This window comes from Schistocerca gregaria, chromosome 2 (genome assembly GCF_023897955.1).
Source record: "Schistocerca gregaria isolate iqSchGreg1 chromosome 2, iqSchGreg1.2, whole genome shotgun sequence".
NCBI lineage: Eukaryota > Metazoa > Arthropoda > Insecta > Orthoptera > Acrididae > Schistocerca > Schistocerca gregaria.
The window spans coordinates 948,362,234-948,388,348 of record NC_064921.1 but is presented as its reverse complement, the minus strand read 5'-3'; the positions used below and the strand labels follow the sequence as shown (position 1 = coordinate 948,388,348).

Genomic DNA, 26,115 nt, shown 5'->3' with positions numbered 1-26,115 from the left:
CATTTATCATGTACTGAGTTGTAATTTTGATGATAAAATAAGGTGAATTGAATCTCCCTTCTTATGTGGTGAAGTGAATGAAATGATAAGTTAATTTTCAGCAGTTTTATCTGCAGCCTGTAAGGAGACGAAGTCTGAGCCAGTGGAGGGAGGCGGCACACGGATTCTGGGCACAGACTAGCTAGACCCTGCTCAATAATAATTAATGGTGATGAAATATTCAGTAAGGCCGGTATTACACTATCATATTTCTTTGTCAAAGATAAAGTTCCAAGATGGCTGACAACAACAACTTGTTGTTAACCGCAGCGGTTGCTTGTACCACAATTGCACTGTGTGCACATGCGGAAGAGAAGCGGGGGAAAAAAGGAAACATACCTGGGTGAAGCCGTGGGTTTTACAATGACACAATAAAAGCATTCAACAAAACTTGTTACGTGAGCTTATAGTGGAGGACGTCAAGTCATACATCAATTACTTAAGAATTGATGAGCATACATTTCTGTATGTGCTCTGCTCAGTGAAGTGTATTCTCATATCACCAAGCACAATATTCACTTAAGAACTGCTACATCTGCAGAAGACAGGCTCACTGTAACATTCCAATTCCTTGCTACATGAGAGGGTCGGGTCCGGGTCAGGTCAGGTCTCCAAAATTCTTAATCTATTTTTGTATTCAGGGTGCCTCACGTTGTAAAGCGCCTCATCAGCTTCATAGGCCTACATCTCTCGTAATGTTGTAGTTGTCAGCACACATCAATTGTAGTTACCGGCAATGTTTATAAAAACACTACAAACGACAGAACGCTGCAGCGATGCTAGCACTCCATGTGGTAACATGTCACATTGCAGTGAACAGAAGACAAGTGACTTCTTTGATCAAATCTACAGCGAGGCCCTAGATTTGATCACATATTGGATGACATTTGACAAAGTTCCCTATTACACAATAAAATATCTTTGACAAAGAAATTTGATCGTGTAATACTGGCCTAAGCAACATTAATTGTACATAAAAGGAAGGTTCAGGTAGCATCTTATTTAAGTGTTTGGTGCGTGAAGTGAAGTATAGCAAATCTCTGTGCAGACCAAGCCAACCTGAAACACTTCAGTGTGTGATTTTGATAGTTGATACATATGGAAACAATTATGGAATCATCATACAAAATGCTGGAACCCACACAGCTTTGACTATTATTGAAGAATTGTTCCTTTTTGGATGTGGATTTTGGTTTTGCAAAGCACATAGTTCTCATTGGTTACAGAGGACTATTTTGCTCATGATCTATAACTTAAGACTATTAATTTGCCCAGCTTGATTTTTCACCATGACCACCAATGTTGAAGATATCAGGCTTTGTTATCAAATTCTTGCAGTGTTTACTGGATGTCAAAAGTATAGCAACATGTCACATTGCGAGATATTGCATTGGTTAGTACAGTGGAATCGCATTCAGGAGGACTGCAGCTCAAATCTGCCTGTGGCCATCTAGGTTTAGGTTTTCTGCAATTCCCGTGATTGCTCCAGGCAGATTCTAGGATGGTTCCTTTGAAAGGGCACAGCCGATTTCTTTCTCTATCCTTAACAAAACAGCACTTGTGCTCTGCCTCATAATGACTTCATTGTTGGTGGGGTGTTAAACCTTAATCTTCCTACCTTTACATAAACATATCCAATTAAAAAAATAAATATGACACTTTCCAGATTAACATGATGCATATTCGTACTCTCAAATACAATGATTCTTTGTATCAGCAACTCTTTATAAGGAATGCCACAATGATCCCTCAACTTCCACATAAATATCAAAACTGGCAGCTCCAGATACAACAGAAAGCTAAGTACAGTAAAACTCGGAATTAATAAATACACTATTAAGGAAATTTGTTTTTAGCAAATATCTGTTGGTCCCAGTGAAACCACCATAAGAAAAATGTTGTTTTTCCCCATTTTCAACGAACCCCACTTTAAGAAAAAGTACACTTTTAAGGAATAAACAGAAACATTTTGCAAATTGAAATCTAGTTTTCACATAATTCCTATCATGGTAAAGTGAGTTTCTGGTTTCTTTTCATTTCACACAGGTATTTTTTTTGTTGTGATGCAGTACATATCAATCAGTTCAGTTGGTTGAACTGTAAGTAGATCATAGTCAGGAACTTGACTTCCCCTGTAGAGATAGAAACAGATGTGTTCAAAGAAATTGAAATCTATTTCCATATGACTTAGGTAATGTGATCTGACATCACAATCACTGTGTCCATGAAGTGTGAAAAGTGAAGTTGTTTGTGTACTGAAGTTACCAATTTTACTGTTGTGGCATTATGGCCTGCAAACATAGATAGCTTGCAGTTCAGTAAAAACTGATCATCATTCGTAATTTTGATGACATCGTAATATAAATCCTTCCAGTATAGTGAAGAAATAAGATTTGGCGGTGTTTACAGATGTGGCATAATCAAAAATAAGGAAGCATTCTTAACACTATGCCGCCTGGCGACACCACAATGGCGTTGTGCGCAAAATAGCGGTCAATGGCCGGCGACACAACAGTGGTGTTGTGTGCATAGTATCGCTCAGTGGCCAGCGAAGGGAAGAAGACATTGAACATAAAAAAAATGAAAGTGAATCAGAATCGTCGGAAGATAGTGAAATACGTCCAAGAAGAATTCAGCGAACGCTATGGTTGCCAACTGATTCGGATGAATCAGGAGGAGATAACAGTGCTCAGTGGTCAGACTTTTTTTTCCCCTAAGGGAAGTCTTTCCACTCCCGGGATTGGAATGACTCCTTACCCTCTCCCTTAAAACCCACATCCTTTCATTTTTCCCTCTCCTTCCTTCCTTCCTTCCTGACGAAGCAACTGCCAGTTGCGAAAGCTCGTAATTCTGTGTGTGTGTTTGTGTGTTTTGTTCATGTGCCTGTCTGCCGGCGCTTTCCCGCTTGGTAAGTCTTGGAATCTTTGTTTTTAATATATCATTTATTCATTAGGTAGACATAGTGTTAACACATCAGTTTACCATAGCGATATGTTACAATACAAAAGAATGGGTAAGAGTATTAATATCAATGACAGCTTGACCTTTTATTCTTGAAATTATAAAGATGTAATGAAGATGATCTATGAAATAGCACTTTTATTGTCTACACCATTGATGAATTAGGAATTCAGCTAAGAGAGAGATAGTACACTAGGTGTATTGGGTGTCATTTGTGAATAAGTTTTCAAATGTTTGTTGGAGATTTACGATGTTTAGTTACAAACGCTGCTTATGCACTGCACCTGTTATAATGCTACTTCCGGTGACAATATTTTGCAAAATATTACATGGAAACTGATGATTTATTCAGCATAGCAAGCAACTTTTAAGTGAAGATTCTTAAGTATATGATCACTAAACACGTCTCAGTGTGTGTTGAATGAGCATTTTGTGAATTATTGTATTTGGTTGTATTACTACTTTTAAATGAAAAAGGAAAAGGTTATTATAATTAATGGTATGGATCTAATTATAACTTTTAGAATGTCCTAATATCTAAAGTATAATCACATGACAATATACATCTGAAATCTTATAAATGTATGGCACTAAAAGTATTAAGGATGTGCAAGGACCATATCTATAAGCTGTTAGTGGAATCAAGCCATCTTTATGTAGTATAGTTTCTGATTTTAAGACCAATCTATGTATGTGTAGATATATAGTGTGCATGTTTTTATATTCATGTATTTTGTTTATATGTAACATTAAGACAGCCGAGGAAATAGTGAAAGCGACTCAGGAGTGCCTACAGTCAAACACTGATTGCCTGCTTGATAATGGAAAGTTACAGTAGATGAATAACTTAGGAAATTAAGATAATATCTCACCAAATAACTAAGGTGCTGAGTCATATGGCACATAAACAAAACCGAGAACTTTGATTTCTTAGCTATATATTCTAGAAATAGGGACAAAAGCTTTATGAAATGAATGGTTTTAACGAAGTGCTATGAATTTGCCACTTTCTTCATTTCCTTGTATAAATGTCATTAATCTTAGGGCAGCAGTTTAATTATATTGTTGGCTCCCAGTTATTTAATGTTGGGATTCGACCTTGACTTTTTCTGAAGGCTGAGATTTCTTATAACCTTAAAATAACTGTTTATTCTCAGCATAAAGATCTGATGCCCTGTATGTGACATCAGGCAAAGATACCTTAGGTTCCAACTAAATCCACCCTGGTTATTTGGCAATATATGACACTTTTGCCCAAGAAATTGTGCATAAAAGACCTGAGTTGGAGAGGTCTTCAATGCGGTGCATTTGTTAAATTGCATATTTTCATTGTTTCCAAGTATAAATAAGAAAATCACCAAATAAGGTCATTTAGTTTGACAAATATGTAAAACAACACAGCACTTATATCAGCCAATCACAGCAGAGGATATATGACATCATACAAACATTATTGTTGTCAAGTGTGATACATGAAAGTATTGAAACCACTAAGCACGAAAAGTGTGATAGTGTTTTGTAGAATCATTTCAATCCAATTATCACATTTCATCCAGACTTGGACCTTGGGCTATATTACAGGATGGGCTGCCACCACAAACTTCAGTCACGAAATAGTAGAAAAAATGAATATTCTCAGTGTTCTGTTGTTCTTCCAGAAACACATTTGCACATAGGCACACACATGCGTGCATTCATTTTTCTGAAGGAGACTTTGGCCGAAAGCTCAGTGTGTAACTGTCGTTTCACAGTCTGCCTTCAGCTCAAAGTGTTGTCTTCATGATGAGCAGCAATTTATCCTTTTCACAGTTCTAACAATGCGGGAAAAGATCAGATTGCTACTTACCATAAAGATGACACAGTATGTTGCAGACAGGCACACTTACAGAAAGCTTTCGGCCACAGCTTTTATCAGCAAAAGGGAAATAGAGAAATACACACCAGTCATACACACAAGCAAGCACATCTCACTCACAAAACAACTAACTCTGGCAGCTTGGGCCAGAATGCAACTGTCATGTAGGATGTAAGCAGCAGTCTGGAGGAGCATGGGAAGAGAAAGGGATGGTAGTATACAGGTTGGGGGAGAGGAACGTTGTCTGACTAAGTGTGAAGCTACTAGAATGCCAACAGGCACAATGTCAGCAGGTTGTGGGGCAAGGAAGTAGGGGGACAAAAGGAGAAGAGTGGGGAAAGACTGGCGAGTGGGGTTGACTGAGGGCAGCAAACAAAGAGGGTGGGAGATAACTTGGGGAGGAGGTGATAGGACAGGGTGGGTGGAAACTGTTCGGCGAAGGGGGTGTGGACAGTGTGTTACTGTAGGTTGAGGCCACTATTATTACGGGAGTGGAGAATGTGTTGTAAGGATAACTCCCATCAGTGTAGCTCAAAAAAGCTAGTGGTGGAGGGAGGGGGGGGAAACCAGATGGCTCCGGTAGTGAAGCAGCCATTGACATAGTGTGTGTTATGTTCATCTGCATGTTTTGCCACAGAGTGGCCTACTTTGCTCGTGGCCACAGTTTGGTGGTGGCTGTTCATTCTGGTAGACTGCTGGTCATAGTCATACCTATATTCAAAGTTGTGCAATGATTGCAGCAGCACTGATAAATGAAGTGGCTGCTTTCACAGGTGGCCCAGCCCCTCATGTGGTAGGATTAAACTGTGACAGGACTGGAATAGGAAGTGCTGGTTGTGTGGATTGGGCAGGTTTTGAACTTGTGTCTTCCACAGGGATATGATCCATGTGGCAAGTGGTTGGGATTGGGAGCAGCATAGGGATGGACTATGATGTTGTGGAGATAAGGTAGGCGATTGAACACCACTTCAGAAGGGCTGAGAAGAATCTCTAGTAGGGTGTCCCTCATTTCAGGACGTGATGATAGGTAATCAGTCCTGGAAATCCAAATGTACCTCTCTGATCAGGGTGTCACTGCCATCCTTTGGGTGATGCAAAATGTAGGTTCATCCTTAGTGCCCATACACACCCTTTTTCCTCACTTTTGGTAGAGTGGTGCTTCCGTCAAAGTTCAAAGCAGGCTATGAAGTTATCACAGTCCGTTCATACATTTCAAACCTGATGCGCTGCTACCACACTGTGAGTCCTGTCAACACCCAGCCAAATGTGTAACCTGTGGTAGGAATACTCACAAGGGCGATTGTCCACCTCCTCCCGCTGCATCAACTGCAATGACAGCCATGCCGCCGCCTCCTCCTGCGATTGTGTCCTGTGTATATGGACGAGCGAGTTGTCCAGGAGATCCAGATGAAGGTAAAAGTGCCTTACCCAGTCACTCACAAGTTGTTGGCTAGTTGGTAGTTCTACCATCTGGCACATACAGTACTGTTCTTGCTATATCAGGCTCCATGGAGGACAGGCCATGCACACATGAGACCTCAAATTTAGCACCGCAGTTGTGAAAACACCCAGCAACATGGCAGGGTCCCTGCCACCTCTTCCAGCTGTGCAACACACCAAACTTCCTTCTCATGGGGTGAAGTCACCAGCTACACAACCGGCAGGCCGGAAAGGACAGAGGGAATACTCCCATGAAGTCCTCATGACAACATTGAGCTCTCGCATATCTTCCCAGTCAGTTTTCACATTCCCCCCGAGGTCAGCATTCCATCTCCTGGGGGATGATACTGCTCATACAGGATGACATTCATAGTCAACCCATCTCCCCGACTATCCGCCTTCAAGCTGTTGCAGTTCGCCTTTTCTTTCCCCACATGACCTTTTCCCTTTGTACTGTTTACACCCCCCTTATTCATTTGATGTCATCAGGGTAGACTTCCTCCACCTTATTGGGCAAGTACCTCACCCTTTCTGCTGCTCGGTGACTAATGCACACCATCCCCTTTGGAGTTCTCAGAGAACCTACCTGAGAGGTGCAATTTTGGCTGACCTTCTTAACCAACTTAACCTCTTCTGCCTTACTCTGGAGCCCCATGTTCCTTTCAGACTCCTCACACCACACACACCTATTCCCATTTGGGCCTATCCTTCTTCACTGCCCTGCTTTCCCATTTTCTCAAGTGGTCCGTTCTCTCTGACACATACTTCCGCAACAATTTCACCTGTGCTATCTGTTTGCTGACTCCTGCCTCAGCTATGTGCACACCCAGATGGCAGCTTACTAAGGCCAGCTGGAGGCTTTACTCCTCCCTGGTGACATTTGTTGAACAACATTTCAACAGTTGTGAGACCAGGTGGAATATCTTACAAACATTACCTTTACCTCCACAGAATTTTCCATTCCCAGCACTCTCTCTTTACCGCATTGTGTCCCGGTCCCTTGTTGGACTGAGGTGTGCCACAATGCAATTTGCGCACGGGGATATGCTCTTTACTTTTCTAACTGCCATTCTATGATGGCAGACTGCGTTCATTACAAACAGTTGCGGGTACAGTGTCATCAGGTTCTTTGGGATAGCAAAAAAGCTAGCTGGATTTCCTGTACTAGTTCCATTCCCTCTTGTTTTGTAGGCCAACCTCCGATGGCTCTCTGGGACCGAGATCCATTCCACAATTTCCGGCCTGACAGTAGCAGACAGTGTCATAGTGGACTATATTGCTGACTCCAACACCTTAGGCCACCATTTTGTGGCAATTTCGAGTTCCATCCATTACCGCCCTGCCTTCCTTAATTGGAAATAAGCGGAGGAGGCTCTCTTCTCAGAATTGTGAATGCTACAATGCCGCCTTTACTATGAGGTAGCTGCACCGTGTTCTATCATCATCCTGATCCTTCACCCCAGGGCCAGGTGCTGCCCACATTCAGATGTTGCAGCACCTTTTCTTGCGGGTAAGCACTTCCTGCTTGATGCATACAACCGCACCTGGGCAGAGGACACGTTTTCCAGGTGCTGGCCTGAGGCCACTGTCATACCCATACCTAAGCTTGGTAAGGACAAATAACTTCCTTCTAGCTACAGCCCCATTTAGCTCACCCATCTATCTTCCCAGCTACATTTGCAAGGTGATGGAACATATGATTCATGCCCAGCTGCTATGGTGGCTTCGAGTCTCGCAGTTTACTAACCACTGCACAGTGTGGATTTCGAACACTCTGTTCTTCAGTTGACCATCTCATCACTATGTCCATCCATGTCATGAATGGTTTTCTGCAGAAATCCCTGACTGTGGCTGTCTCCCCCCCCCCCCCCCCCCCCCCCCCCCTCCGCCCAATTTGAAGAAAGCCTAAAACATCTGCTGGAGGAACCCACATTTACATCACAGTGGCTCCATCAAGAGTGAGCAAGTGACAGCTTTCCTGGATCCATTGCACCAAGAGATCTGCTGGAGGACTGGTGCCCCCTGTACAGTCTACATGTGGGGCTTCAGTGGCTGGCTGCCGTGTTTCCTTCAGGAATTTTTAAAAGACCAAATTTTCAATGTATGTGTGGGTTCTGCCTTGTCAGACACCTTTATCCAGGTAAATGGGGTGCCTCAGGGTTCTGTCCTGAGTGTCATTCTCTTTGCCAAGACCATTAACCCTATATAATGGCCTGTCTCCCGCCAGGCATCTCTGACTCCCTTTTCATTGATGATTTTTCCATCTAGTGCAGTCCTCCAGGCTTGTTTCATTGAGCGGCATCTTCAGTAATGTCTCGATTGTGGTTACTCGTGGAGCATCAACAATGGCTTTCATTTTTCCCCTGACAAAACTGTTGGTATGAATTTCTGGTGGCGCAATTGGTTTCTTCCACTGTCGTTACATTTAGGACATGTTGCTCTTCCGTTCATTGACACTACAAAATTCTTGGGGCTCATACTCGGTAGGAAACTTCCTTGGTCATCCCACGTGTCTTACCTGACAGCCCACTGTATGTGGTCCCTCAGTTTCCTTAGTGTCCTCAATGGTTCTTCATGGGGTGCAGATCAAACCACTCTCCTCCGTTTGTATCAGTCCCTTGTCCGTTAGAAACTAGACTAAGGGTTTTCCGTTTATGTACCTGCACAACTGTCCCTCTTTTGCCATCTCAATACTATCCACCATCGTGGCATCTGTTTGGCCACTGGCACCTTTTACACTATCCCAGTTAAGAGTCTGTATGCAGAAATACAGAAGCTGCCGAACTACCGCTGTCTTACTGTGGTGACTTTCTCCTCAGCAGATGTGCATGCTGTTTTTTTTTTTCATATGTGGCCGCCTCCTTCAATGACTCCTTTGATTGCCGGTATATGGTGCCTTCCTCATATCTGTTACCTCCTGGAGTTCGGTTTTGGCTCTAGTTCTGACAGCTTAACTTCAAGCTACCAGTAACTTTTCCAGTGGGTGTAAACCCTTCACCACCTTGTCCATGTTCACCTTGGCCTTCATTTGCTTGCTAAGGTCACTACCCCAGCCTCACTCTATCATCTTCAGGCTAATGATCTTCACACGGAATTTTGCGATAGTACCTTTTTGTAATGGCTCTCAGACTGACTGTGGTGTCAGGTGTGACTTCGTCATTGGTGCCGACGTTTTTTGGTATCGGCTTCCGGAACACTGCTCAGTATTTACAGCAGAGCTCTTCGCCCTGTATCAGGCCACGCAGTACATCCGGCGACACAGGCTTTTCAGTTGTATCGTCTGCTCAGACTCTCTCAGCACCCTTCAAAGCCTCTGTGTGCTGTACTCCATTCATCTCTTAGTGCAATGTGTCCAGGAAAGCTGTCACTTGCTCACTCTTCGTGAAGCCATTGTGATTTTTATGTGGGTCCCTGATCACGTTGGTCAGACGGGAAACAAGGCCGCTGACGCTGCTGCCAATGTTGCAGTCCTCGTACCTCAGCTTGCTAGTTCGTACATTCCCTCCGATCTCTGTGTTGTTGTCTGTCAGCAGATGGTATGACTTTGGCATCACCACTGGTCCTCCCTTCATGGGAACTAGCTCTGTGTTATTAAGCCTCTCCCAGCAGCTTGGACGATCTCCTCTTGGTCCTCATGCTTAGAGGAGATCATTTTAACTATGTTGCATATTCGGCAATGTCTTTTTAGCCATCACCATTTGTTAAGTGTTGCTCCCCCACCATTTAGTTGTGGACCTTTGTTTCTCTATTGCTTATTTTGTAGACCTTTTCCCAAGTCCCTGTTTTTAGCTGTCTTCTTTTCTGTTGATTGGGATTGACATGTAGTCGTTTTTAACTGCCCTCCTTGTCTTCGTGTTCTACAGTTTTGACACAGACGCATATGACCCTAGTTGTTTTTGTGCCCTAAAACATAACAAAACAAAAAACCAGGACTGAAATTCTTTCAGTGGGGGCACAATAACAGGCCACAATAGGGCATCCTGGATTGTTGGGTTTGTGGATTTTGGGGAGCATGTAGGGGGAGAGTATGTGGGGTAGTGTAGGGGTGAGAAGGGAAATTGACTCAGGGGAGAGGTTCTGGGAAGAGCCTAGGGCTTTAAGCAGGTATTGGTGTTTGTGTTGGACCTCTGGGATGGGGTCACTCGGGCAGAGTTAATTGTTGGAGGAGCCAGATAATTGGCAGTGTCTTCTGGCAGGTACTCAATGTGATTTGTAACAACAGTGGTGGAATCTTTGAATGCAGGTAAGATGATTAGAGCAGGATTTGTTTTGAGGTCGCATATGGCTGTTTTCTTACTCAAAGGTTGGTGTTCTGAGGAAGGGATCTGGGGAAGGATGATGATGTTAAGTTGGAGGTAAGGAATTCCTGGAAGGCAACCAGTGGGTGATAGGTTGGGGGGGGGGGGGGGGGGTGACAGTTGAGTGATGGTATGAACTGGAAGAGGCAGGGTCGAATGTTGGAACTAGGGTGGTTCTGGATGGAGGGATAGACATTGGTGGCAAATAAGTGCTTCCATTGCAGGGATTGGGAGGAGAGGAGTAGGTCTTTGACAAGTCCAGCATGATTAAATTTTGGTATATTGCTACAGTTCAGGCCTTTGGAGAGAACTGAAACTTCTGTTGAGCTGAGGGTTTTGGTGGAAAGGTTATCAACAATGTTACAGGAATGTTTCAGCTCTAGGGAGAGCTGGTAGGGCGTTTTTGGGGATGCGACAAGTTGAAAAGGTCAACTAAGCAGGGTTTAGATGCTATGAGGGATGAAAGGGGAAGAACACTTTGGGTATGATAGGGGTTGAATAATGGTGCCCAGAGGTGGCAGTAGGAGGTCAGCAGGTTGGATAAGTTATGGAGATATGTCTGTAATGTTCCTCCAGGAACTTGAGACCAAATGATTCAATTTTAGATATGTGATGTATGAAGAAGGGATTGCACAGTGGTGGTATCTCGTGGAGGGAGCAGAGGTGGTTCTAGGATACCTATGCCATGAATAGGTGTTTTTGCAGTACCATGTTTGTGGGGGCTGGGAACTGGCAGAATCTGAAAAGAAGATGATCATTGGGAAAGGAGAGGTGGGTTCCAGAGAAAAGAATCTTTATGGTTAGGTCATCTAGGGGTATTCCATGGTTTAGGAAGCATTTGAGAAATAGGATGTGTGACTGGGTTTTAGCCAGGGAAAGGTATACTTTTCTGAACTGATGCAGAAAGATGGAGCTGGGCTACATTGTGCAAGAATGGAGTAAAGAAAATGGGAAAGGCACAGTAATGGGCAAAATAGATGTTGATGGTTATGAGAGGAACTGGATGAGAAAGGATGTAACAAAATACCCACACAGAAATGCGAAAACACACACAGATACGTAAGAATATGCAAAAATGCTTGAAACCATATAACAATACACATAGCTATGTTAGAAATGTACAGTAAAGTGGGAGAAAAGGAACAGGTGTGTGTGTGTGTGTGTGTGTGTGTGTGTGTGTGTGTGTGTGTGTTGGGACACACACACACACACACACACACACACACACACACACACACACACAGAGAGAGAGAGAGAGAGAGAGAGAGAGAGAGAGAGAGAGAGAGAGAGAGAGAGAGAGAGAGAGAGAGAGAGAGAGAGAGAGAGAGAGAGAGAGATGTGATAAAGAAAGATAAGGGGGAGATGGATTAGGTCAAGAATCGCAAGTTCATGTGGCACGGGCAGGTGTGGGAAATAAAATGTTGAAGTGTGTCAGGATGAGGAATGTATTGGGATCAGCAGGAATAAATATAATTGTAACTATAGGAGGAAAGAATTTGGGGCATCAGACGCTGCATGAATGAAGCGTGCATTGGGCATGGGCAATCATTGATCCAGTGTGGCTCGAAAGTAGATTTGATTTTGAAGGCAGTGAATAAACACAGAAAAGCAGATAAAGAATGGATGCTGAAAAGAGTAGAAAAGGAAAAATCACAGGGTTGTAGTGCGGAAGAAATGCCGTTCGGCAAAATCAAATAATGGAAACTCCAGGTAGAAATAACAACAATGTAGGAGAAGATAGATTGCTACTTACCATAAAAATCACATGGTAAGTTGCAGACAGGCACAATTAAAAGCCACTTACACAAAGGCTGTGGCTAAAAGCTATGTGTAAGTGTCTTTCACTTGTGCCTGTATTCGACTTACAGGGGCATCTATATGGTAATTAGCAGTTTATCTTCTCCTACATTGTTGCTATTCCTACCTGGACTTTTCAAAGTGCTGTTATTCTAACCTGGACTTTCCATTGTTTAAAAATTATAACTATTATTTCATTTACAATTACCAAAAATATTTGTACACATACAAAAATAATTTAAATGCTTTGATGGTGACAGGTTGTGTAAGGACATAATGTCGGGCTTATGTGACAGAAATGTACCTCTTCACTTGTAAGGTATTCTCGCGCACAGACTTTGCTGCTTTGCTAACACAATTTGTGAACCTCCATATATGAAAGCAAAAGGTTGTAAATTTAAAGTTTCACAGTATCTATTTATAAATAATGTACACACAGACAAGTAAAACATTAAGCATAAATAAACCAAAGTAAGTGCCATGGAGGCAGTTGTTACATCAGATACACAAGAAATAATTTGCAACTCATTGATGAGCCACTGAACCAAATCATGAGAGCAAGCTATATTCAGACTGTTTACATACTTTTCTTATTACATATAGGCAATGTGTTCTGTAGTGAAGTGCTCAGTCTGTTGTAGTCTAAGCAACAAATCATACATTAAACTCTCAACCATGACTAATTGTATGGAATCAGTACATCTCATGAGTAGTGATTTAAATGCCTGGGCATTTGCAAGTTGGGGCAAATGCACAGGATAAATGCCTCGGCAAATGCCCAAACTCCATAAATGCCAGGGCATTAATGTAGTTTAAAGTTTAATTGATAAGAAGCACTTATAATTTTAAACTGATATTTTGTATTAGGAAAGGTGTTTTACAACACTGTTTCTATAGTGGTTGAGTAACCAAGCTGGAAATGCTGTTTGAGAGTTACGGAAGAGTTATTAGGGCAAGTAAATTGGACTTTAAATGTAACTATACATTTTAATGAGATCAGATCTTGGGATAGTACATACTAAAAAAGGAAAAGACAGCAGAACTCAAGTTTAAAAGTAATTCTTGAAATAAAGTGTAGTTCATATTAAGTAGGTAGTCTGTAGGTAGTATTTTTAATTATACTGTACTAATGCAAAAATATTAGAGCAAAAAACAAAATCTAATGATTTCAGCATTTTTGGCATCGATTATTTGCTAGCAAATCTCATTTTATCTTCACAACAGTGCAGTCATACAAAAGTAGTCAGTCTCAAAATGTCACTCCATCTGACAACAAAGCTACCTTTTCTCCTCCTTTTTTTCCCCTCCTCTGAAAACAGTTTATTACTTATTACCAGGAAACACATGCCAGCTGTTTAATAATTTAGTAATAATTTTGTTATCAATAATCATTCTTCAGTAATATTCAGAGATTTTAAATGGATCACAAAGTGTTACATTACTAAGCAGTGACCTAAGGACATTGTTTTTTAATACTGACTTATCATTACACAGTCGTTAAACATACACGTGTGTGTGTGTGTGTGTGTGTGTGTGTGTGTGTGTGTGTGTGTGTGTGTGTGTGTGTAAGAGAGGAAGGGGAGGGGAGAGAGAGAGAGAGAGAGAGAGAGAGAGAGAGAGAGAGAGAGAGAGAGTAGAACTGGTAAAAATAAAAAGGGCATTGTAAATGACAAGCAGCTGTCAGTTACACACACACACACTTCTGTGATGCAGCTAGTTTGAATACTACTTAAAAAAACATGCTTCTCTCTTCATTACTTTTGTTCTTGATAATAAAGGCAATGATTGACATATGTATGTTTAAATGTAAACATTTACTAAAGTCTAATATAGGGAGTATCCTCTCATCGTTATTTTAATTGGTATCTTCTACATTCTAGCAGTAAAAACTTTAAAAAGTACTTTTTTTTAATAAATGCCCAAATTGTGTCCATTTAAAACTGGTTTGGACAAATGCTCATTTATAAATGTCCTGCCCACTAGTGATGAGGTGATAGTCTTTCATTAGTTTGTCTCTTAATATTCATTGGTGAGGTTGAACTGTTGTGATATCTTTGGTTTTCTCATTGTAATTTGTGATATCTCTGGTTTTCTCATTGTAATTGGTTAATTGTGCACTCCTGTGTGTTGACCCGAGTTGTTGTTTCCATATTAAGCACACTTTTTTGCCAACCGACCCAGATGCTGTTATGTCAGCACATACCACAACACCATGAACAGTTATTTTTCAGTGTTTAATAGATTGTAAAAACTCTTTCAAACTCTGAATACTAGCTGAAAAATAGTCCAGTCCTCTCCATTGTATATCATGTGCTAGCAACTATACTGAAGTTCAGGAATAGGAATGACTATTGGAGTCATAAAGTTTGACAGTAAGTGCGAAGTGCGGTATGCTTGGCCAAGTGTTGAGAGTGTAGGTGATTTTGGAAATTTTTTGTATTACTTTATTTGTAAGGTATGTAATATTTGCTAAAGGAAACAATGTTTTCAAAATTTAGGATTCCAGTGGTTCAATGGGGCTCATGAAGGCAGGTGTTGCTGAGCAGAAACCAGTTGAAATTCTCCCTGGATTGATGACTGTGAAAATCGCATCTGGAGCTGATCATCTAGTCATGCTTGCTAATGATGGGCACATTTACACATGTGGATGTGGTGAACAAGGACAGTTAGGTCGAGTATCAGAACGTGCTGCAAATCGTAGTTGCAGACAAGGATTAGGTAAGCGTTATGTTGAACAATTATTATACATATGAAATACTGTTTGTTTTTTATCTAAGGAGGAAGACTGTTTTATGAGTTGAGTGTCTACTGCATAATGGTATGGTAATGCAAACAATGGGAAACCCAGAATGGAAAAACGACAATGTTATGAGAAGAATAGACTACTACTCACCATATAGTGGAGATGTTGAGTCAGAGACAAGCATACCAAAAAGACTACTAAACACATAAGCTTTCAGCCAGAAAGCCTTCTTCTGAAATAGACAAAAAAAAACCACACACACACACACACACACACACAAAACCACTGGCCGTGTGTGTGTGTGTGTGTGTGTGTGTGTGTGTGTGTGCGCGCGCGCGCGCACGCTCTGTTTTTGCATGAATTTATGTGTGTATGTTGTCTATTTCAGAAAAAGGCCTTCTGGCTGAAAGCTTACATGTTCAGTAGTCTTTTTGTTGAGCCTATCTGCATCTCAGCATCTCTGCTACATGGTGAGTAGCAATCCTTTTCATAATATTTTCATAACTAATATTACTACTGATTAGATGCTATAGACTATAATATGTTTTGGAGATTTAACTTGAGACATACTATCATGGCCCCTTTTTCTTTATCAATTTATATTATGAGAGTGTTTCTTGTAAGACAAAATCTTATACATTCTGCACATTTTCAAAAATTGAAAATGGGTGTCACATTTGGGATACATTTTTTCCAGAGTGTAGATTGAATTTGAAATTATAAATATCAGTGCAGCTAGATGATGAAATAGAAGAGCGTCAATTCTAAAGAAATTCCGTAATAATTCTAGTTTAAGATTCCTCTGGTGGCTTTGAGCAGTAACATCATACTGGTCTCAAAGATACAACACACTCAAGACATCAAAATGGCGATCAACACTCTCAAATGCTTATATGACACTGAAATGTAATCAAGAATTATAAAATCGTAGAAATTCTTAACAATAACTTATGAACTAACAAAACAACTGTAGGAAACTAGTTCTGGTTGAGGAGAAACTGATGTGTACTGTAAGAACCCCAGAAAAACAATTATAGTAAAATACAGGAAACACGAGAGACAACAGCACTAGCTAAAAATATCAAAATGGGGAATTGAAAAATAGAATTGAGCTGTACAGTTAAGTACATGGAGGGGAAAAAATGAAAAGAAATTGCACTACACACCTAATGGAAAAATAACTAAAAGTGGAATAGACAACTTGAATTGAGCTATGTAGCTAAAGGTTCGATGTGTGAGGGGGGAGGAGGGGAATAAATATGATTGCTGTTCATTTCACTTGCAGCCATTTAGGCTGCACTCTTAGGTTCCTGCCTTGCCTAACCTCACCCTCGTAAAATGTGAGATATTCAGAATAGTTTACACCAGTAACTAAGACAAACACAGTTTACGTTTCCTTTGTATTGTAAATTCATGACGTCATGACTCAAAGCTGAGAATGGAAATCACCCTCTATAATTGACCCAAAATTCTAGTCTAAGACGATTCATTGTTTTCTTTTGTGAAACATCACTGATTATCAAACTTTTGTGACAATTTCATTGTTTTCTCTTGTGAAACATCACTGGTTATCAAACTTTTGTGACAATTATTACTGATCTAGCAAAATTAGGAATCTCAGCTCTTACTGGTAAAAATTAGAGAAACCTATTTTTTTGTTCTATTTTGTGTTGTGTATCAAGTTAAGAATGGATTAGATTTTCCTCCTGTGTGAAATGTTACTTACAGAGTTGTATCATTTTTATGATTATTGTTGTGTTTCTCATTTTAGGGCATTTATTGGTACCTGCGCCAGTGCCTATTAATCCCAGGTCGAAACTTGGCTTTGAAGATATCTGGGCTGGAACTTGGTGTACATATGCCAAAGCTCAGAACCATATTTATGTATTTGGACTAAATAACTACAGCCAGTTAGGTTAGTAGCTATTACTGTTGCATTTCAACTCATAGGAATGTGTGTGTCTTTTTGCTGATAAATGACTTCTAGTTTAATTATAACAGAATTTTGTTGGATTATTTTAATATTGCCAATAGTATTTTGAATTAGAGAATATGGTAACATTTAGCCCTAGATTTTAAAGTTTTAAATGCAAGGTTAAATCTGTTTTGTTATTTCTTCTTGAATGCAAAGGAAAAACATATTTTAAGCTGTGGTCAGTATCACGAGCAGGCCATTAATCAAAATTACGATTATTCGAAGAGATTGTGGTTTTGGTTTTGAAATACTCAAATGTTTATAAGAAAGCAATCAAGATTAAACTTCAGTCAAATAAAGATTAAAAAGTGCTGCACTAACCAGACAATGGGAGACATACAGATTAAAAATTGAAAGTGGTAGCTTGTGGAACCACACACTTCATTTGTCTGTCCATAGAGGAAAAAGCATTGAAGGAATTAATAGTGCTTTGGTCTTAAGCTGGACCTGGCTTGACCTGATTAGTGATTCCTCTTTGTTGCGTTGAGATCGTAGTTTTACCTTTCTCCCTTGAATTGTCGCGTGAAAAGTCCTTCTTTTCAACACCACTACTAATTACAGGTTTTTCCAAATTTTCATTTTTCCCTGTTGCTTAATGAAGAAATGGAAAATTCCGTAAAGCTAATGATCCAACAGTTTTTTTCACTCGCTCTGTTTGTCCTTGGTTTGACATGTAGTAAGTAGACTATTTTTATCAATGCCATTCACACTGTTGTTTGTTTAACATAAAAGTAAATGTGTGTGTGTGTGTGTGTGTGTGTGTGTGTGTGTGTGTGTGTGTGTGTGTGTGTGTGTCTTGGGCTGTACTGTGAAGACACTGCAGTACACTAAAAGTTACTGCCACAGGAAAGAAACTTTAACTGCAGATTTTGTAACAGTTCTACTTATGGGAAGGACATGAAGTGTTCGGAGTGGATATGTATTACAAAATCATCTGCAGGTACAGTTTCTTTCCTGCGGCGGTATTGTTTCCTGCGACTTTTAGTGACCTTTAATGTCTTAACAGTACACTCCAATACAGTATTTTCTTTGTTTTTGTGTTGCACCCAAATATTCTACTACATTGTTTGATTAATCTGTGCAACATTTTCCTTTTACAGTTTCCATGTTGACACTGGTCAAGTATACAGTATTTCTTTGTATTATTTATGGCATCAGAGAAATTTCTATCTAATAACGCATTATCCATATTATGATTCGGACAATTGTTGTATACACTTTGCAGTAAATACTTCAGTCCCAGCCTGTTTTGTATTGTATCTCTCCTGCTGTAAATTTGCACACCATCTTACATATTGCTGCATGTTCTATAAGAAGTGTTACTCATATCCCTTCCTCATTGTCAATAAATTTGATGATAACAGCAAGTCATTGTGGGTGCTTGTGAATGCCTTTCCCACTGTCACTGTGTAGCTTGCTAATACTATCCACCTTCAGTCCAATACGTGATTCAAATAACTTTTTAAATTTAATGGTACAGCCAGTGTAATTATTTCATATTTATATACAGGTACTTAAGTGGTGCAGTTGAAATCTTGCAGTCCAAATGGAAGTTTTTAACTCTGTCTGAGAGAGTTCAGTCAATGTATATGTTAACAATAAACTAGACATCTTCCCTGTAGTATTTGTGGAACTCCTGACTAGATGAAATCTTCTTAAATCTTGATTAGATGCCAATCTGTCTCCAGGCAACTTAGAGCCACAATTCAACTTTATTACATGTTGACTAAATATCAGTTAAGAGATAAGCATTTGTCTTTGCCTCACATCATATTCAGGTTATTAAGTTTGTTAAACAAAATGCTATTACCGAAAGATTTAATACATGTTGACATTATTGTTCTCATTGCTGCGTGATGCCCTTGAGGAATACCTCAAGCAAATAACTAGAACTACCATGACAGAATGTGCACCATAACAAACCTTCATATGTAATAAAAACAATATTATGACAAGAAAAGATTGCTAGTCACCACGAAGCAAATATGTTGAGTCACAGGTAGGCACAAGAAAAAGACTACTAAACAGCTAAGCTTTCGACCAGAAGGCTTTCTTCTGAAATAGACATCACATACGTCCATTTACACAAATGCAGCTTACACACACATGACCTCTGTTTGTGCCTTTCGGGACAAACTGGCCAGAGGAGGTCCTGTTAGATTTCTAGAATGGGATCATGGTCATGAAGTTCACATGCAGAAGTGTCAGAAAGTTGGCAGATACCTTCAGCTATGTACTAAGATTAATGGCAATTGTGGTGGCGCCCTTTGTCTGTTCGGAGGATGATAGCTGTGTGTTCCATTACGTGTGATGTTGGACTAATGATGGAGTGATTTAGGAAAGGAAGGAGAGGACAGGTTATATGTGAGCAATTTCTGAAAGGTAACCAGGGGATAACTCTGTGGAAGAAGAGGAGGATCTTAATTTCAGGGAGGTTCGAACTGATTCTGTATGGGGTTTCTGTTGGTGGTTGTCAGTGGGGTGTGAGATGAAGAAATATTTTGACTGTGGAGAATGAGTAAAGGAAAGGTAATTTGAGTTCAGCACGGTTGCTTCAGAAAGTACTGAGACTAGTGCAGAGACTGGGGTCTTGGGAGAAAGGGTGACAACAGTATTCTGCGATGAGTATTCAGGAGCAGGATGTTTCATCGAGTGTGGAGGGAAGGTTTCAGGGATATGGAAGGTGCAGTAATTCTGTGAGAAATGGTCAGAGAGTTGATGGGTTGATTAGGGGAAGGGTGTGGTTGTGTTTGAAATTGTAGGTTCTTTCTTGGCTTGTGGAAATCACATGTGGGCATAAAATAGGAGTTGTTGGGACAGCTGTCTCACATAGTGCTGACAATGCTGTTCCAACTGTTAAAGAGTAAGTGCTGCTTCTGCAGTGATAACATTAAGGGAGTTGTGCTCACAGCTTAAAAGAATTGTGTAAAAGCAGTAGAGGCTGTCAAGTTTGGTTTGGGCTGGTATTGTATGAAACCTTGCAAAACTGGAATCCACATCATTTTGTGAAATCTTGCCTGGCATGATATCCCATGTACTGAACGTGACATTAAAATTGACATCATGGGCTGTCACCCACCCTATTGCCCAACTCTATCAAGTTCCTCAGCCTCACCAAAATGGTCCTTCATAATCATATAATACAAGCTCAAACCACGGCTGACAGCTGCTGCTCCTTTGTAGCTGTCTTGCAAGGCATGTAATGTGCTGTGTTCGTTGACATTTATGTTTGATTCAAATTTTCCTTCAACAGGTGTAGAGAATCAAGTGTGCCACTTTCATCCAGTGATATCACCCTCTTTTTCGGAAAAATTATGGTCACAGATATGCGGTGGGCAACACCATACATTGGCTCGTGATAATGAAGGTAAGAAAACTTCTTATCAATTTCAAAGTGTTCATTACAGAACAACTGCAGTGTTAGTTACAGTGGGACATAACAGACAGCAGAAGTTTGCTACACCTTTTTTTTTTTTTCAATTAACTGATGCTTTCACATTATTCTGTGACAAATGTTTTGCCACATTTTAACCATAATTTTGTTCTTGTAATCCCAATATTCAGGTGGTTTTCCATCAACATATATTTAAATGTCATATGTAGATCATTGTTAGTCTTCTGCAGAGTCAGTGTATGGTAAATAACTTGCATTTGCAAGCTTCAACTGTATTTATCTTTATTATTCATTCTTTTGGCATCACAGTTTCCTCTTTACTTTTTTGTGGATACAATTTTTATAATAGTTGCCACAGTTGTCCTTACTCGTTAGTCAGAGTTTATTTTAATTCGTGAAACATACGAGCAGCTTATTTATATTCTGAAATTTATCATATAATTTCTACTGCTTAAGCAACTTTTTTATGATATTGAATGAGCATCGTGTGTTTCAGCACCATGCTGCCATCATCATTTGCATTCCAGATAAATGTATATTATATCAATCTGAAGTGTGATTAGGTTCATTTGTTGTGTGTGCCACTGAGGTTGTTTCAAAGTAGAATCCTGTAAAGAAAGATGCTCACTAAAATGTATGTATCTTTCTGTATATGATTGTATTTAGACAAAAAACCACGGTGGCATCTATGGCAAATGAATCTAATCACACTTCAGATAATATAATGTACATGTAACAGGAATGTGCCTGATGATGGCACCATGCTGCCAAAACACATTGTGCTACTTAAATATAGTAAAAAATGTTGTGAAGCAGCATAATTTATTCCGTTAAATTCAAAATACAGTCAGAATCCTGAAAACATTCCATATAACGTAGATAAGTTAATGTTCTTTTACATTATATGATTTGATAGTAAATGCCAAAATGCTTTTATGTATGGATTGCCGTATTTATTCAAATCTAAGCCGCACCTGAAAAATGAGACTCAAAATCAAGGAAAAAAAATTTTCCCAAATCTAAGCTGCACCTGAAATTTGAGACTCGAGACTCAAGGGGAGAGAAAAGTTTTAGACCACACCTCCAAATTGAAACAAAGTTGGTCCATTGTAACATGAGACACAATTTAGGTCGAATGGGTGAAGATACAGCTACAGTAGTTTCGTTCGAGCTGTAAGCTTAACAGTTAAGCTTTACCAAGTAGCCATTGCTGTGTGTCAGGCGCTCCGTCCATATTTAAACGGGTGCCCTTCCTTTTACACGTGCTTTGTCTGGTTTGAATCGATTACTTATTTTGCTTTGATCTGATAAGTGCTGTTTTCTTCGTTATAGGTGTTTACGCGCTACCACAGCTCACAATAAAAAAAGAGGAAGTGTCCCATTAGTGAAACAATGGCAAGACACTGCTATTTGTTGTTACTTACACTGCTTTCTTTGACAATGATAAACAAGAACCAAATAATATTGCGTATGATAGATGATGTTCTTAATGAGAGTTTAGCGAAAGTTTTTCTCCGTTTGAAAATCTTTGTAGACGCCTCTTTAGTACATTACATTCTGCACAGAAATTAGTCATCTTAGAGTTAAAAATCTAGTCCGTTGCTGTGCTTCATTTCAGACTGTATCACTATTCAGCATAAGAATAATACGAATATAAACATGTCATGATATTTATATTCTTCCGTGTTTGCTGTTGTCTCACTCTAGTTTCGTAGTTTATTAGGCATACAGGATTTAAATGAGATAGCAGCAAACAAGAAAGAATACATGGCATAATGTTTACATTCTTCTACCTTTTCTTTTATTTACTGATGCAGAGGTTTTTGCGCCAGTATTTATCTTTGTGCCTGCAAAGCATGCCTGTATAGTGCTACATATGTTAGACTGCAGAAGTTAGTTGTGGTGGCACCTACCAACTTTTTTTAGAACTTCCACTTACTTCACACTCGATTCTAAGCCGCAGACGGTTTTTTGGATTACAAAAACCGAAAAAAAAAAGTGTGGCTTAGATTAGAGTAAATACGGTGCTTATTCTTATAAATTCTTAATCTGTAATACCGTGACATGTCAAACATCCTTGTCTAAGTGATCCACAGATAAATAAAACATCTGTTACTACTACTACTGTTGTTGCTGTTTCTTCTTAATTTGTTAGCAGGTGGCAAGAATTATTTTTATGCTCAAGGGGAGATCCTCAGGAGTTGGATTGACTTTTTGAAGCCATCTGTCTGATGGTGTAAGTTAGGGTCCCAGGTATCACATCCTGCAGCGAGTTATCCAAGTGGGTCCTCATTTGCAAGTAATTCATGAAAAATAATTTCATTTGATCATATAGAGCCTTAAAATAAGTGTTACGCAGAATGCTGGTATGGCACAGAGCAGGTACACTTCTGATGTGCATAATGTTGTATCTTTGATTTCTATTAAGTGCTTTGAAATATTTTAATTTAGAATGTTTATCGAAATTATTTTTATCATTTCGTCAGTAGGAAAAGGGAGAGAAGGAAACATAGTGGGTGAATATGGATTGGGGCTAAGAAATGAAAGAGGAAGCTGTCTGGTAGAATTTTGCACACAGAGCATAACTTAATCATAGCTAACACTTGGTTCAAGAATCATAGAAGAAGGTTGTATACATAGAAGAATCCTGAAGATACTAAAAGGTATAAGATAGATTATATTATGGTAAGACAGAGATTTAGGAATCAGGTTTAAATTGTAGGACATTTCCAGGGGCAGATGTGGGCTCTGACCACAATCTATTGGTTATGACCTGTAGATTAAAACTGAAGAAACTGCAAAAAGGTGGGAATTTAAGGACATAGGATCTGGGTAAGCTGACAGAACCAGAGTTTGTACAGAGTTTCAGGGAGAGCATAAGGGAACACTTGACAAGAATGGGGGAAAGAAGTACAGTAGAAGAAGAAAGGGTAGCTTTGAGAGATGAAGTAGTGAAGGCAGCAGAGGATCAAGTAGGTAAAAAGACGAGGGCTGCTAGAAATCCTTGGGTAACAGAAGAAATATTGAATTTAATTGATGAAAGGAGAAAATATAAAAATGCAGTAGATGTGGGCAAAAAGGAATACAAACTTCTCAAAAATGAGATCGACAGGGGGTGCAAAATGGCTAAGCAGGGATGGCTAGAGGACAAATGTAAGGATGTAGAGGCTTATCTCACTAGGGGTAAGATAGATACTGCCTGCAGGAAAATTAAAGAGACCTTAGGAGAAAAGAGAGCCACTCGTATGAATATCAAGAGCTCAGATGGAAACCCAGTTCTAAGCAAAGAAGGGAAAGCAGAAAGGTGGAAGGAGTATATAGAGGGACTATACAAGGGTGATTTACTTGAGGACAGTATTATGGAAATGGAAGAGGATGTAGATGAAGATGAAATGGGAAATAAGATACTGCGTGAAGAGTTTGACAGAGCACTGAAAGACCTGAGTCGAAACAAGGCCCCAGGAGTAGACAACATTCCATTGGAACTACTGACTGCCTTGGGAGAGCCAGTCCTGACAAAACTCTACCATCTGATGAGCAAGATGTATGAGACAGGCGAAATACCCTCAGACTTCAAGAAGAATATATTAATTCAAATCCCAAAGAAAGCAGGTGTTGACAGATGTGAACATTACCGAACTATCAGTTTAATAAGTCACAACTTCAAAATACTAACCAAATTCTTTACAGATAAATGGAAAAACTCATAGTAGCCGACCTCGGGGAAGATCAGTTTGGATTCCGTAGAAATGTTGGAACACGAGGCAATACTGACCTTATGACTTATCTTAGAAGAAAGATTAAGGAAAGGCAAACCTACGTTTCTAGCATTTGTAGACTTAGAGAAAGCTTTTGACAATGTTGACTGGAATACTCTCTTTCAAATATAGAAAGTAGCAGGGGTAAAATGCAGGGAGCGAAAGGCTATTTACAATTGGTACGGAAATCAGATGGCAGTTATAAGAGTCGAGGGGCATGAAAGGGAAGCAGTGGTTGGGAAGAGAGTGAGACAGGGTTGTAGACTCTCCCTGATGTTATTCAATCTGTATATTGAGCAAGCAGTAATGGAAACAAAAGAAAAGTTCGGAATAGGTATTAAAATTCATGGAGAAGAAGTAAAAACTTTTAGGTTTGCCGATGACATTGTAATTCTGTCAGAGACAGCAAAGGATTTGGAAGAGCAGTTGAATGGAATGGACAGTGTCTTGAAAGGAGGATATCAAGAGTATCATCAACAAAAGCAAAACAAGGATAATGGAATGTAGTCGAATTAAGTCGGGTGATGCTGGGGGAATTAGATTAGGAAATGACACACTTAAAGTAGTAAAGGAGTTTTGCTATTTAGGAAGTAAAATAACTGATGATGGTTTAAGTAGAGAGGATATAACATGTAGACTGGCATTGGCAAGAAAAGCGTTTCTGAAGAAGAGAAATTTGTTAACATAGAGCTTAGATTTAAGTGCCAGGAAGTCATTTCTGAAAGTATTTGTACGGAGTGTAGCCATGTAGGAAGTGAAACATGGACGATAAATAGTTTGGACAAGAAGAGAATAGAAGCTTTCGAAATGTGGTGCTACAGAAGAATGCTGAAGATTAGATGGGTGGATCACATAACTAATGAGGAGGTATTGAATAGGCTTGGTGAGAAGAGTAGTTTGTGGCACAACTTGACTAGAAGACGGGATCGGTTGGTAGGACATGTTTTGAGGCATCAAGGGATCACAAATTTAGCATTGGAGGGCAGTGTGGATGGTAAAAATCGTAGAGGGAGACCAAGAGATGAATACACTAAGCAGATTCAGAAGGATGTAGGTTGCAGTAGGTACTGGGAGATGAAGAAGCTTGCACAGGACAGAGTAGCATGGAGAGCTGCATAAAACTAGTCTCAGGACTGAAGACCACAACAACAACAACAACAACATTATTTTTATTCATTTAATTGGTTTTTATGTAACTCTTTTAATTTTGTTACTTTCATTGTCGTTCTGGCTTCTATTTTGCTCTTTTCTTCCACCGCCGCCCCCTCTCCTTTTTTATTTGGAATGCATGTCATTTTAATTATTTTTATTTATCATCATGATATTTAAATGTTTGAAAATGCTGATCTATTGATTAAAAAAACTAAAGATGAGAATAATCTGTTTAACATTGACTGTACATTCTTTGGGTCGTAACCATAGTGCAAACATTGCATTATGGACACAGTTATGCAGATGAAGATTATAAATGACACAAAATTCAAGCAAAGTGAGGAATGGAAATAATGGATTCAACATAATGAGCACCTGTGTAAAATGATAAAATAGATTAAATGAAATTGTAGTTGGTACATAAAAACACTTACAATAACATACACAGAAATTTCAAAGGAAAAAAATAATAATTTGGAAGGAAAATTGAGAGTAAATAAAGTCAGTGTGATGAAATAATGACACAGCAAAGGATAAGATATTTTTTAAAATTACATCTAAACCAAGTAGTTGAATAAAAACAACAATCAGTCATCTTTATAAAGATTTAAAAATAGTTTCTGTGCATCTGTGGGATTCAAACCCAAAGCCTGCTGCACATTAGTATTGTATCTTAACTGCTGTGCTATGTCATCATTCTGCT

General features: G+C 39.6%; 1 protein-coding gene across 6 annotated transcripts in view; it reads left to right on the top strand.

Moving 5' to 3' along the window:
* LOC126335411 (regulator of chromosome condensation) overlaps positions 1–26,115 on the top strand; it is an 86,662-nt gene that overhangs the window by 51,299 nt on the left and 9,248 nt on the right. For all 6 annotated transcript variants that reach the window (XM_049998680.1, XM_049998682.1, XM_049998679.1 and 3 more), the window contains 3 exons: positions 14,889–15,108; positions 16,905–17,048; positions 20,362–20,475. In XM_049998680.1, coding sequence (XP_049854637.1) covers positions 14,889–15,108; positions 16,905–17,048; positions 20,362–20,475 — 478 coding nt within the window. The remainder of the gene's footprint in view (positions 1–14,888; positions 15,109–16,904; positions 17,049–20,361; positions 20,476–26,115) is intronic.